Raw genomic sequence first — 14,246 nt, 5'->3', positions numbered from 1 at the left:
TGTGTGTGTGTGTGTATGTGTGTGTGTGTGTGTGTGTGTGTGTGTGAGAGAGAGAGAGAGAGATTGGATTAGATTAGACTGTACATAAGTATTATCAGCAAAATGTACCAAAAGTATCAAAAGTATCAAAAGTAAAAGTACTGGTTCTGCAGTTATATTTCCTATGTGACTGATATATTTATTATATATAACATTATCAGATTCTTAATACTGATGCATGCACGCATAAGCAGCATTTAACTGTTGTAGCTGGTTGAGGTGGAGCTAGTTTTAACTGGTTCCCAACCTAAGGGTCAGCCCCCTCCAAAGGGTCACATGATAAATCTGAGAGGTCATAAGATAATTCATGGGAGATGAAAGAAAAACAAATAAAGTTCTGCTACACAAAAATGTTTTCATTTATTTGAACTTTTCTCTAATCTTTGCTCTTTTTTGGTAAAATATTGGATAATTTTACCTGTTTGGGCCTCGAACAGTTATTTAAATAAACCACTGGAACAGTTTAGAGGGGACATGTCTCTTTGGTGGAACTACTAATAACTCATAGACATATGAAACATGACAAGAAGCCCTAACTGGTTTAATCTTTAACGTTTTTAAAATATGTGTTTATGTTGTCAAAAATGTAGCACCTTTGTATAGCGCAGAATGTGTACATCTGTTTGTTTAGATAGTTACAGAGTTTGAAAGAGCACACATTTTTCTACATTATGATGCAAAAATGACTCTCCCATTCTTACTGAGCCCCTAAAGTCCCAAAAGGTGATATTTTTTTTATCTTGTACGCACTTTAGGGGCATTCTGACGCTGACCTACTACAAAAACTCAGTTACCCATCATGCCTTGAGAAGTAGATGTCCGGGTCGGCAAAGGTCTCTTTGGGGTTGCGCTTGTAAAATACACCGGGGCACTCGGGTGGCGTAGGTGGAAAATAATGTTCTTATCCAGCGCCGACTCCGCCTACCCGGGCGAGTTCCGGTGAACGCCGTGTATCAGTGTCATGTACCCTTGATGTGTCTAGAATATAAATTCTTAAAGTTTGTTTAGTACCCCCCCCCCGTTTGGTAGATTTTGGTTAGTCGTGATGTTACAGTAGGTGGCGGCATGCACCTCTAACGTTGGTTTGTAGCTCGCCAGTAAAATAGAAGAAGAAGAAGAAGAAGAAGAAGAAGAAGAAGAAGAAGAAGAAGAAGAAGAAGAAGAAGAAGAAGAAGAAGAAGAAGAAGAAGAAGAAGAAGAAGAAGAAGAAGAAGAAGAAGAAGAGTTGTTGTTGTGTTCGTTTCGTGTCGCTGGCATCATCATCTCCAACTTTACTGTTTGACTGTGGAGTTGAACTAGTCAGAGAAATGTCTTCAGCACAGACAGTAAGTGGTACAGTTATAGTGCTTTGGTTTTTAACGTGATAAACAATAACCGTTCCCGGATTTCGGTATGCAATTAACGTTACCGCAACGTTAGCACCTTAACTACCGCATTTTCTCAGCTTCAATTGTATCTATCGTTATAGTATCTATAATTTAAACTAAGAAACGCTAACTCTATCAAGTTCATTTCTTGAGTATTGTGAATGGCATGTAACAACAGTTCGGCAAAGTTTACTGACACCTCTTTATTCGTTGAAACATGTAAATGAGGTTAGGAAGTAAAATTAGCACAGGTCTAAGGAGGTGTGTCAGTTGTTCACGCCTAGCTAGCTGTGTGGCATGGGACACATAGTTGATGACTAACCTTAGCTTGGGATTTTCACCAGCCTGTCTGATAAAATGAATCTGTCTCAAATGCACATAAATAAATAATGAAGTTGACCTCACCTCACCTCATATTTGTAAATCTATCTGGGAGTAATGTTCAACATCACTTAGAGAAAAGGTTGGTTTCAAGAGTTTAAAAGATAAAGTTACGCCCTTTTTAAATTTTATACAATTGCAAATGACGGGAATATATAAACAGAAATAAAAATGAGTATAAAAGTTTGAATTGGTGCAGCCAGTTTGGCTCTTCCATCCACACTGATTGAGTTATTCATTGTTTCAGGTGAGAAAAGCAATACTCTTGACAGATTTATGTTGGATTAATAGTTAATAAACTGTACCAGAGTGACTGCTAGGTAATTCTTTTATAATACTATTCATTTTGGTGAATGATATTATACTCAAACACAATGAAATAGTTATTTAAATGTATCATGACATACATTGATGTTGCTGTCAGGGGCTACGACTGTCACTTGTTCCTTTAATGGAGGCAAATATAAACCCACAACCCAGATTAACTAGAAATGTACAATATTGAGAAATGAGTAATTCATTGAGTCTTCCTCTCAAAGTCAATAATGACCTCCATTTTTCTTCTGGATATTATGGTTATTGTTGGCATTCAACCTTTTTGTTGTTCTTGCATGTTGGTCTCAGTTTTCAGGTAAAGACCCAAACCAACACAAGCGTGTATCTGTTCAGTCCAACCCTGGATTCCTGGAGCGATTAAGTGAAACTGCAGGAGGAACTGTTGTTGGCGTCGGACTGTTTTTCCTCTCAATTTATGTTCTCTTCACCAATGAGGTACGAAATACGCATACAGTATATCCCGTCAAAACCACACTGCACACTGTTAAAGTCAAATTGTTGTGTTATATTGAATGTTAACTGTTAACTGTAACTGTCTCTGTGCTCAGGGGAGGGCTCTGCAAACAGCATCCTCCCTGGATGAAGGTCTTTCTCAGGTTGTGTCGTTGGGGCCTTTCTCCAGCCTCGACCTGCAGAACAACAACCGTCTAGTTCATCTGTCTGCACAGCTGCGCACCTCACAGGTAGAATGTACTTAAGTTTTGTTTTCAGTTTGAACAAACTAATTCTAAATATTAAATAAATCTTTATATGGAACCAAGTTTATGTGGAGACAAGAGATCAATACAATAATACATACAAACAAAACAGCAGAGGGGACAGGAAAGTGAACTTGTGCATATGCGATTTCAGAGGGGACACAATCTGCTTTGAACATATAGTATTAAAAAAATATGTGCTTAATGCACTTAATGTTTACTTCAGGTAATTAATTACCTGCACCTGTGTCTGTGTAGCCCCTGCATGACCCCAACTACAGAGTGGTGGTGCAGGCAGTGAAGCTGAAGAGGCAGGTGGAGATGTATCAGTGGGTGGAGTACCGGGAGAGCAAGTGAGTCTGTTGTCTGCATATGTCAACATTCAGGGTGGGGCCAGGTGTTAAAATGTTGGCTGGAACACAGAACATTATTAGCCTAAAGTGCATTTGTTACTGTGTGACTCATTTCAGGGACTACCAAGAGGACGGTGAGACCAAAACTGAGACGACGTACACCTACAGTGAGTTGTTTTTATTAAGGCTGTTAGTATTTGGTAACAATATGACATTCTTGTATGAATTGTTTTGATTCCTTTTCTTTAGACACCGAGTGGAAATCAGAGTTGATCAACAGTCGGAATTTTGATAAGGAAATCGGTCACCAGAACCCAAGGTACGCAAATGTTTTTTAAGATCATTCTGTTCTATTCTGTGGCATTAGAAATAAAATGTTTGTGTGTTTGTGGGCAGTTCAACTTTAATTTAATCTTTGAACCTTAGTGCCATGGCTGTTGAGAGTGTCACGGTGGTGACTCCTGAAGTCAGAGTTGGACCTTTCATTCTGTCTAAAGGTATCTGTCTTAACAAACCAACATAAACATGCTACATTAAATTGAACAGATGCTGTATGTCACACTGTTTAGATTTGACTCATAATTCATCAGTTGATTGGTTGGACATCCTCAGGCCTAGTGGAGCAGATAAATAACTTCCAGACGCTGAGTTTGAGGGATTTCACTGCCTTTAACTTGGACCCTTTTCTCAGCGTTGATGACGATTATTTCTATCACACTCAATTCCCACGCAGGCCGGAGGTGAGCATCATGATATGAACTTCTCCCACATACATAAACTTCTGACCTCCGATGGATTATGTATTCCACATTCATGCAGTTATTGAGTTAATGTTTTATTTGTTTGTATTTTCATAAGGTTGGGGATGTGCGCGTGAGATTCTCCTTCGCTGGACTGAGTGGTGAGACGTCTCCCCTCGGCCCGCCTCAAACTGTGAGTGCTGCACATCACCTGTTCCAGTATTGGTCTCACTCATGATGACTTATTTTCTCGGTATTCAGTTGGTTGCAAACTGCAATTTCACTGCTAGATGCCACAAAATCCTACGCATTGGACCTTTAACTAGTGCTGAAATGATTAGACTGGTGGACTAGCTGATCAGCAGAAACTCAAGCAACAACAATTTGGATAATCAATTAATTGTTTAAGTCATTTATCAAACATTGACTCATTCAAGCTGCTCATTTTAGAGGATTTGTTGTATTTAGCTGTTTTATATCATTGCGAATTGAATGTGTTTGGGATTTGGACTGTTGCTTTGAGAAAACAATGAGATTTCTCTTTGGGCTCTGGGAACTTTTAAAGGTCATTTTCTGACACTTTATAGACTAAATGATTAATCAAAAACAGTTGAATCAATAATGAAAATAATCATTAGTTGCACTATTTTTTGGAATATTGAAACTATGGCTGCAACTAACAACAATTATTTTCACAATTTTTTTTCCATTAAAATATTGTGATTGTGAAGTATTATATCAGTTTCTGTATAAAATGGTAAGCATGTTGATCTCTTGTATACTAACTGCAAAAACAGTACACTATAAAGATTAGTATATATGATATACAATTAGTATATATTATGGAATTGGATGTCATAAAATATTGAAAAATCACTTTCTCATCAGCACAATTTCCTTCAGCCCAATGAGACGCCTTCAAAATGCCTGTTTGTCCGACCAACAGTCCAAAACTTAAAAGATGTTCAGTTCATTATCACATAAGATAAAGAAAAGCGGCAAATCCTCACATTTGAGAAGCTGGGACCAGGGAATGTTTTTTGCTCGAAAACCAACTGAAACGATTAATTGATGATCAAAATAGTTTCCGATCAAATTTTCTGACGATCTAATCGTTTCAACCCCAATTGAAACTATTAGTTTCTACAGTGCACATACTGTTTCAGCTTTAATTGTGGTCTTCCTCTTCGGACGCTGGTAAAATCAATAACTGTTTTTCAGGTCAGTATCGTGGCCATGCAGAGAGGGGAGCAGCTGATGCCTTTTAAAACCAAGTCAGGAGACACTCTGGAGATCCTGTACCTGGAGGAGCTCTCTGCAGAGGTCAGTGTGGATTTTATTTCATTTGTTGGACACTGCGGTTGGTTTTTGTCAATTTAATTTGTTTTTGGGGGGAAAGAAGTGTGTTTTAATATTAATACCCATATGTGTCTAGTTAACACATATTTTCCACTTGGTGGCTAATGCAGTTGTGTTGTTTTCTGTAGGAGGTTTTTATGAAAGAACACCAGCACAACAGTATGAAGACATGGGGACTCAGGGCTGCAGGCTGGGCCCTCATGTTCCTTAGTATTCAGCTGACCATGCGCATCATCTACACATTGGGTAATCAAACAGTCACTGCTGCTGTACATCCACATCATAAATGGATTTCCCTCCCTGCATCTCATTCATAATACTCTGTTTTGTGTCTACAGTGGATTGGGTTCCTGTTCTCAGAGAGCTTGTGTCCGTGGGGCTGAAGATCTTCGCCTTGTGTGTCTCCTGCTCTTTGTCTCTTCTCACCATCGGAGTAGCTTGGCTTTTTTACCGACCGTTAGTGGCTGTGGCTCTGGGAGCACTAGCTCTGCTTCCAGTGTTTCTCACCCGCTCAGGACTTCCAGCCAAGAAGAACGAGTGACTAGTGAACTGATGATTATCATAACAGTTTCTGATGCCTGGCTGTAGCCACCCATCAGAGCTGTGAGACAGTATTGTGCAGCTGTTTTTTTGTTTATTTCCACAGCAGGATTACACACCACATAGGAAAAAAGACATTCTATGGTAATAAATGTGCTTTGTTGTAATAGGTATAATCATTGCTTTCATCCAAAATCAGTCAGTGTTTCAGTGGACTTGAACATAATCATTTTTAGTAATAGTCACTACTGATGTTGTGGAAGCTGATGCCTCAAATGTTATCAGATGCGACCTTTTTAAAAGTTCATCCACCGATAAGCCTCACTGTGCTCTCACTTGGTATTTTGTTGCTGGAAGATGCACAGCAAACTCTTTTTCATCTAGATATTTTGTTGCTCACAATGAGCAACACAAGATTACTTTAGTCTCGTTTTTACTGTAAATATAACTCACCAAAGACTTGTTGCTCCCTCCACAGAATGTAGACACAAGTGTCAGTTTCAGGTACACCTAGCTAAAGCTAACTCAGTCTAATACAACAATCCTGCAATAAAGCCGACCTTCATGGAGATTATAATGTTGAGTTTTTGTTGAAACTGTTTTAGAAGGTGTTGATTCAACTGTGTGGAGGATGTAGTTTGTGGTGCTCTTGACATATTGTTATACTGAGAGGTGATTCTATTATTTAGTCTATACTCATCGATTGTAAATGAGGTGGACAAAGTATTAGTTTCAACAAAAACTGAACATTATAACGTTCATGAAGGTAGGATTTATTGCAGGACTGTTTTAGACTGCATTAGCTTTGGCTAGGTGTACCAAATAAATTGGTAAGAATGTCAGTGCTTTGGGGCGCCCCGGTAGTTCACCTGGTATGTACCATGTATCAGGGCTGAGTCCTTACAGAAATGGGAGAAATGCCAAAAAAAAAACAAATTATGTCAGTGCCTTTTCTAAGCACTTTGTCTGGACAAAATGACCCATCTTGGTGAAATACCAAAGAACTGAGGATCTGCAATATTGTTGTATTGTTTGAATGCAATTTATGTCAATAAAGCACTTTTTGTATCAACTTCAGAACGTTGTTTCCAATCAGGGTGCAAGTCAAGATGGCCTGGAAGTACAGAGCCGACAGGTTGAGCCTGAACAGTATTAGCTTATCACAGAGATATCAGTAGTGGCGTTCGTACCAGCTAATAACTAACTAAAAATTGAGGTATAGAAATGTCAAAGACTGCACTAATTTAGAAACGGTGTCACATGACAGTTTGTCCACCAGAGCACTGACAAGTTTGTTTTTCAACTGTAAAGTGTCTAGCTCCGTACATATACTTCATTCTTTTTCTTCATCAAAAATGGGTTAAAGTAGTTTAATAAGAATTGTGAACTCATCCTCAAAAATCCCGTATCTGTCAGGCTGTACTGATGAGATAACAACCAAAGAGCGTCTTGTGTTAATCTATGATACCGACTGTATCTGAGTGCCCTTTAACTTGCACTGTGGCTGACCCTGGACCCTGAACCCAACTCTGAAATGCATGTGCAAAAATGTCAAATTGGCTGCGCATGCTGAAAATGTTTTATCCTTGGAAATGTGTTGCCCTGAACCCTGCTTAAAATCTCAATTCTGGATCCAAGCAGGACTATAACTGGGTGTTATTCAATATTTATCAAGCAAGTGATACAAATGATCAAGATTCTTACAAAGTAATTTATTACACAAAACACTAAGTTTCCATTTGCGTTTTAACAAAATGAGTTTCCAGTCTCATATTGTGCATGTGATCATAATGCACATAGGATTTGTATAAGAAGCACACAAACAAATTTCAACTTCATGTATGCATCTGTTGAAATAATTAAAGGACTATGGGTCACAGTGTACAGGTACTTCACCCTAGTTGGCTGTGGAAACATTCCTCAGATCAGCAGGCAGGGCTTAAGCACTTAACTGTAGTTGGCAGGTATGACACAACAGGTCCCCTGTGCTGACCTCTCCTATTACATAGTACATGTTGATAAAGGAGGTTTCATTATGGCAAATTTACTCATGTTAAAGTACAAAAAAGTATTTTCCATAACCTGAAAATTGAATACTGACAGAACCTGACTACTTTTGCTTAAGACAAAAAAAGTAAAAGCATTACACCTTTAGTAAAAACTGGGGAGAACAGTCTTTTGTGTGGGTGTGTTTGGGGGTAGGTTTGACCTAATCCTCCTTCTTCTTTCCCCCCCGTAGGAAGCTGTCCTTGTGCCCCCATTTACAGTAGGACACATTTACTGCTCTTCTTTCCCCGCCTGGCCTGTAGTGCAGCCCTGGTAGCCATCTCGAACACTTCCCTCACACCCTCCTTTGTTTTTGCAGAGCACTCCATGTATCCAAAGGCACCGATCCTGTTAGCCATGTCCCGTCCATCCTCTGGTTTCACAGGTTCCTAAAGAAAAGGTCAGGAGACGTTTTAGGAAACAGGTACTCATCACTAGGAGACTGTTTGTGTGTGTTTTGAAATTACCTGTTTCATTTTGGCAAGCTCCCTCCGGGTGTGCTCATCATTACGCAGGTCCTTTTTATTTCCCACCAGTATAATGGGAACATTGGGGCAGAAGTGTTTCACTTCAGGAGTCCACTTCTCAGGGATGTTCTCTAAATAAAAGGATAAAAAACACCATCAGTCAGAACAGACTCACAGCTACAGGGTACACGTAGGTGAGACGGATCAAACAGAGCAGAAAATGACTATCTTCGATGGAGAAATTCCTTGATGTTGCACAGGTTCCTTGCAAAGTTCATAATTGGATAAATGCCTTGATAAGTGTGTGCAGTTGTGGTGTACAGGGGTAAGCAAAGAACAGACACATGGTGTGATACAACGCCAGAGGAGGAGTGTGATAAAATGATTCCCCATGTCCAACAGATGTGCATGTTTAACTACTTTGTTTGTGGCTGGTTCTTAACATGACATTATTAGAACTATCATCTCAAACTGGTCTGCCAACTTCCCTTCTATTTATTCAACAAGATACCAATTAATTGAAACTACATGTGATTTGTGTTTTTCCTCTAGGCTCCCTAAATCATCCTTTTGCAAAACCTTTGCAGAAGAGAAAATTGTACCACAAACATAAACATACACTGTCGGCTCTTTATTTCAACTTACCAAGACTGTCAGGGCTGTCGATGGAGAAGCACATGAGAATGACATCAGTGTCTGGATAGGAGAGCGGGCGCAGTCTGTCATAGTCTTCTTGACCTGCTGTATCCCAGAGTGCTAACTCGACCTGCCATAAGAGTTAACAAGTCATCAATCACATGAAGCCAAACCATGTTCAGGGAGCTTCAGCTCTTACTGCCCTAATGAGTTCATACAAACTAATATCCTGTATTCAGAAATACTGTATATAGTACACTACTACTGATTTGGTGCACATAAAAACCACATCCTATTTACAATGACACTGATTAACCATTTTACATGAAACAACGCCTTAACAAGACTCCATGTTCTCTCTGTGCTGCTCTTAGAAATTACTGCCTATGCAATACTTTTTAAGGAAAAGACTGAGATACTGATAATCAGGATGAGAAGATCAAGATTTCATGGCTGAAATTGAGATTTTGATAAAATCCTGGCAAAATCATACATCTGAATGTTGTTATGGATTGAAGTTAAGTGTTAATGCTAGCATTGAGAGAAATCCCTCCTTTGTTTTCTCATTCACTACTCCCAGTATAATAGACACTCAGTAGTTTACTGTGTAGTGAGCAGTAAAATGAGTGACAGGTGTTTCACAACTGTAATTTCTGCATCTATAAAATCAGAGGCATTGCATTGTGGAATTGTTAAAAGAAAGTAGCGTACATACATATACATACACATTTTAGGCACTACATAGTGCCTAAGTTTCACGCTCAGACACAAATAAAACAGTGTACAGTAAATAAAATGCAATATATATTAAGTAGGAGTGATTTCAGCCAGAGAGAGCACAGCAGATTAATTTGTGTGATTCAAGCGTATTTTGTTTTTCTTTAAAACACACACCAAGGAACCATATTATTTAACCATTTATCCAAAGCAAGAACCAAACTTGAGTAAGAGCTGTTATTAAGACTAATACATGCTTTGTTAAAAACTCATATCCTCAACAAGCCTTTCATCAGTCCACACCCTCAAGATAAGTAAACTTTATTCTTATTAATCAACACATAAGATCACATACAAAAAGAATACAACCAGCATTCAGCTCTTGTTGTAATCAGCCAAGTTACATAATGCTGATTTTGGTCTAAGTTAAATTATTCGTACCTGTTTGCCATCAACTTCAATGTCAGCAACGTAGTTCTCAAACACTGTGGGCACGTAGACCTCTGGAAACTGGTCCTTACTGAACACAATGAGCAGACAGGTCTTCCCACAGGCTCCATCTCCCACTATGACCAGCTTTTTCCTGATTGCTGCCATAACTGCAGAGAAGGGACAGGAAACAGCAAAGGACATGAGAACACTTTATCTATAACAGGGAGGGCCATTTTATTGCATTCAGGCATTATGCAACTACTGTGAGAAACGATGAGCAGCTAGTCACCTTCAGCTGTGTTGACACAACGCCAAACCCGTCTAAAACCAACACCCGAGGCTAACTATTTAGCTTTCTGTGGCAACATCAACATCGCGGCTGTTTATAGTCAGTCAGTCAGTCAGTCAACGATAGCGGAGGTTTAATACAGGGAAAGACACGTGAATAGCATAAAAAGTTGAGAGCCCACGCCTCTTATGTTGACTCTGGCTTAAAACTTAAATCAGACTAGGAACCCATGATGATACATTTCCGCTCCAGTGTTTCTGACCCATCCCCGGCATCAAGCCTGACAAATTATTTATACGTTAGTCCCACATTTCCATTAGAGCATTGACTAAACTAACTCAAACATAAACACGTTGATAGCTGGTACCAATATATACTTGGGAATCATTGCAGTGTAGCCTGACCTAGATTTTAGTTAGCTAGGAGGTTGTGTTTACAAAAGACTTGACGCAAGGGACTGTAACGTTAGCTAACCAGCTAGCGTTAGCCGGATATATAGCTAGTGCGTTCAGTTTACATCTTTGTGTTATTATTCAAAGGTGGTGCATGACACTTGTGCGATATTTATGATATAATGTATCTTATGCCACAGCAGTGTTTGTGGCTCCTTTCTAACTACTCAGCCAAACTTCGTTTTTTGCTTTGAGTCACAAACTGGTACAGCTAGCTAGCTAGCTAGCTACCCAAGCTTAGGTTAGCATAACGGAAGTCAATGCGACTTTAACGGTCCGTTAGCTAGCTGGCTAGCGTGAGCAAAATATCGGTAGAAAATATGAGTTTACAAAAAATATATAACGATATTATTGCAAATACAACATACTGACAAGTTGCTGCAACTCCACTTTGCTTGTAAATATCACATGCTTACCTAGTGATTGGTTTAAAATCTATCCAATTGATTTCCAAGTAGTGCTTTGTTGGCCTCCGTCGCTCCCTGACTGCGCTGCTGCTGCTGCTGGAGGATTAACAGGAGGAAGGGAGGGGGTGGGGAGAGGATAACAAGACACTGTCATACTAACATTAACAATTATACCTTATACATGTAATAACTTATGATTATTATGATTGTGATGATAGTGCTAATTATTTATTATTTTATTAATATTATTATTATTATTAATAGTAGTAGTAGCTATAGTTCCAATATTGCAAGCAACACACTCAATGTTAAATAATAATGTTTATGTATTTTGTCTTACATTATTATAGCCCCTTTCTGTAGATTCAATACAACACATGTTTTGTATATGGTAGGATCTGCTGTAAATTATGGTGGCCCATATACAGTGGTGGAAAGTAACATTTACTCTTACTTAAGTACCATGGCTGAAATTATTAATTAACCTGCTTTGGGGCTCCAGACAAGAATGAGCTGCTGGGCCCCTGTTAACCACCTGTTTACATTATTACTGGAATAGTACATGGCCCTGGGTTTGCTGTTTGATAATTAATTGATTATTGATATTGTTGGTCATTTAATTCAAGTTTCATCAAATATCTTGATGAATTGATTAAACACATATTCATTTAGGAATATACACCATTTAAGCACAATATGGTATTTCTTGCCATAGTAGGAAAAGCAAGTGTTACTAATAACACAACATGCACAACACCAGAACCCTGAAACTGAAGCAGTTAAATGCAATTCAGCCATCAGAATCAGAATCAGAAATACTTTATTGATCCCCGTAGGGAAACTCTTTGTTACAGTAGCTCGCCTTTACGTCAGTGCACACAGAAGACAGTAGTAACAAACAATATGATACACTATAAAACACTATAAAAACAGGTCAGAAAATAAATTAAGTATCAGGTCGGTATAAGTATAAGATAAACTAAGTGTCAAGTACCAAGTGGGTTTACCGGTTGATGATGATAGTACAGTATAATAATACAATGTAACAAAATAAGTAATAAGTAATAGGCAGAGGTGCAAGTACTGTCGAGAGTAATAGAGGTATATAATATCAATAACAATAAATAAGAAAAACTAACATGGGAAAACTAATATTGCACGGGAGTAGTACACAGTCACATCATTCATTTTTATTAGTTACACCTGTGATTTTCCTACTATGACATGTCAAAATGTAATCTGTGAAAAGGCCTATTTCAGATAAAATAATGCATGTCTTAAAAACAGATTTTGACACATGGTCTCAAGGTCTCAAGTAATAAAGCAGGTCCCATCTTAATGCTGTTATCATGTCAGTGGACATTGTGCTTTAGTAGTGCATGTTCTCATGTTTCCAAGACAGGACCTGCAGGACCCACCTTGGTACTGTAGGAGTACAAATTCTCTGACAAATTTGCAGCAAATAAAATGATCACAAACCAGTTGACATGCGGTGAATCTGGGCCTTGCAAGGCCCCAATAGGTCTGGATCCCTGGGGCAGTTGCCCACTTTGCCCATCTGATAATCCAGCTTGTTCTTATTTCCATTTTATTCTACTTTCTACTTCTACTCTACATTTTTGAGGGAAATATTGCACTTTATACTCTGCTACATATATTTTAGTGGTTTGCAAATTCACTGACAAATGCACTTAGTTTAATGCTGCACTGAATCTGCATGAAAGAGACCATAATCATGTGATACATCATGCCTTCTGTCAGTTGTTCAGTTAGACCTGGTACAAGGATGATGTTGACTGCAGGTCAGAAACGTCTATGCTTTTATGATCTTGATAGAGATTGTAATGAGAAGAGTGTTTTGATGATGCTGATAATTTAAATACTTAGTGAAAAATGATTTAAACATTTCAGACTGATAGGCTGAGGCAGAGAGATACTCTGTTCTCAGCAGGGGCGCAGCAGTGTATTAATAACTGCAGCTCTTCCTCTAATCCTGATAAGAGGATTTCTCAGCACTGCTCAGTTCCACCTCGTGGAAACCTGCTTCCATGAAAACAGTAATGCCAATACCTCACATTCATCTGCATGTTCAAGTGACCAGTCATTCAACAGTGGAAACAAAAAAGACAAAAACATTTTTGAGGTTTATTTCTCTGAAATCCATGCGCATGTATGATTGTCTTCTGAGAATAAAATCGGTTTGTAAACAGATGTCTAACATAGCTAACAACAGTTTTCCACGAACAGCCTTTGGTGTTCATGCTGGTAATAATTTTGTAAGAGGGTGTGTTTTACCTCTTGGAAGATGTCTGATTTAAGAAAAGGAGTCTGCACATGAAAGAAATGCAAAACACACACTTTACCCTGTCTTTTATTATATCTTTTAAAATGACTTGTCAACCACCTCTGGTCCTTAATTATACTGTGATCGGATTTGACCAATAAAACCCAGACATGCAGAAAGAAGAAGAAAGTCATTGCAGTGACACCCAGCAGGGAAAAAAACAAACAACAAAAAAATTGTGCAAAATAATGATCAAAACACATGCTGTATCAAGATAGCCACAATACTAAAATAAATAAGTTGAAAAGACATGTTTAAGAGATTTGGTGATGATGGTGCCCAAAGTGTCACATGAGATCACTGTGGGCTCCGTCATGGTTCATCAGGTTCATTGATTTTATGAAGAGTGAATAAACATTGCTTTGTTTGACACTCTTTGCAAACCTAACGTCCTATAGCGCTCACACAATGAGCCTCAAAGCAGAGAAAAACAGAGATCCTAAGATGAAAATCCAAATGATTTCTGATGTTATATCTGGTGGAACAACATAGCAAATGGTAGCTGCTTTTTTCACTGATTTGTTGTTGATAAGTTTGGACTGTCTTGTGGAAAAACAAGTTGGACCACTGGTCTAAAACATGCAAAAACCTGTATAACTCTCTTCTACCTGTGAGAAATGAGAAAATAAAGAGAAAAAAACTT

At 38.6% G+C, this 14,246-nt stretch overlaps 2 protein-coding genes across 2 annotated transcripts; one reads left to right on the top strand and one right to left on the bottom strand.

The window, feature by feature from the left end:
- The first annotated feature begins 1,093 nt into the window (after positions 1-1,093).
- On the top strand, positions 1,094-6,885 carry LOC122884324 (transmembrane protein 43). Its single transcript, XM_044214120.1, has 12 exons — positions 1,094-1,364; positions 2,412-2,558; positions 2,672-2,806; positions 3,080-3,174; positions 3,292-3,341; positions 3,424-3,493; positions 3,601-3,671; positions 3,787-3,914; positions 4,033-4,107; positions 5,136-5,237; positions 5,402-5,519; positions 5,612-6,885. The coding sequence occupies exons 1-12, from the start codon at positions 1,347-1,349 to the stop codon at positions 5,812-5,814; spliced, it is 1,212 nt and encodes a 403-aa protein (XP_044070055.1). The 5' UTR covers positions 1,094-1,346; the 3' UTR covers positions 5,815-6,885.
- A 619-nt stretch (positions 6,886-7,504) lies between these two features.
- LOC122884474 (transforming protein RhoA) lies at positions 7,505-11,404 on the bottom strand. The gene is made up of 5 exons (XM_044214447.1): positions 11,269-11,404; positions 10,121-10,278; positions 8,972-9,092; positions 8,327-8,457; positions 7,505-8,248 (listed from the first exon to the last, which is right to left on the bottom strand). The coding sequence occupies exons 2-5, from the start codon at positions 10,274-10,276 to the stop codon at positions 8,075-8,077; spliced, it is 582 nt and encodes a 193-aa protein (XP_044070382.1). The 5' UTR covers positions 10,277-10,278; positions 11,269-11,404; the 3' UTR covers positions 7,505-8,074.
- Positions 11,405-14,246: the final 2,842 nt, after the last annotated feature.

The sequence above is a fragment of the Siniperca chuatsi genome, linkage group LG2 (genome assembly GCF_020085105.1).
Source record: "Siniperca chuatsi isolate FFG_IHB_CAS linkage group LG2, ASM2008510v1, whole genome shotgun sequence".
Lineage (NCBI taxonomy): Eukaryota > Metazoa > Chordata > Actinopteri > Centrarchiformes > Sinipercidae > Siniperca > Siniperca chuatsi.
Note: the sequence above shows the minus strand (reverse complement) of the source record. Positions and strands in the feature narration are given on the sequence as shown.

Bases quoted from the DNA above. Each gene is read 5' to 3' on its own strand.
- LOC122884474 (XM_044214447.1), bottom strand. From the start codon at position 10,276: ATGGCAGCAATCAGGAAAAAGCTGGTCATAGTGGGAGATGGAGCCTGT. The intron at 9,093-10,120 runs GTACGAATAATT...CTCTTATGGCAG, and splicing joins TTGAAGTTGATGGCAAACAG to GTCGAGTTAGCACTCTGGGA. The intron at 8,249-8,326 runs GTAATTTCAAAA...CCTTTTCTTTAG, and splicing joins AGCTTGCCAAAATGAAACAG to GAACCTGTGAAACCAGAGGA.
- LOC122884324 (XM_044214120.1), top strand. The intron at 3,175-3,291 runs GTGAGTCTGTTG...GACTCATTTCAG, and splicing joins GTGGAGTACCGGGAGAGCAA to GGACTACCAAGAGGACGGTG. The intron at 3,342-3,423 runs GTGAGTTGTTTT...CCTTTTCTTTAG, and splicing joins TGAGACGACGTACACCTACA to ACACCGAGTGGAAATCAGAG.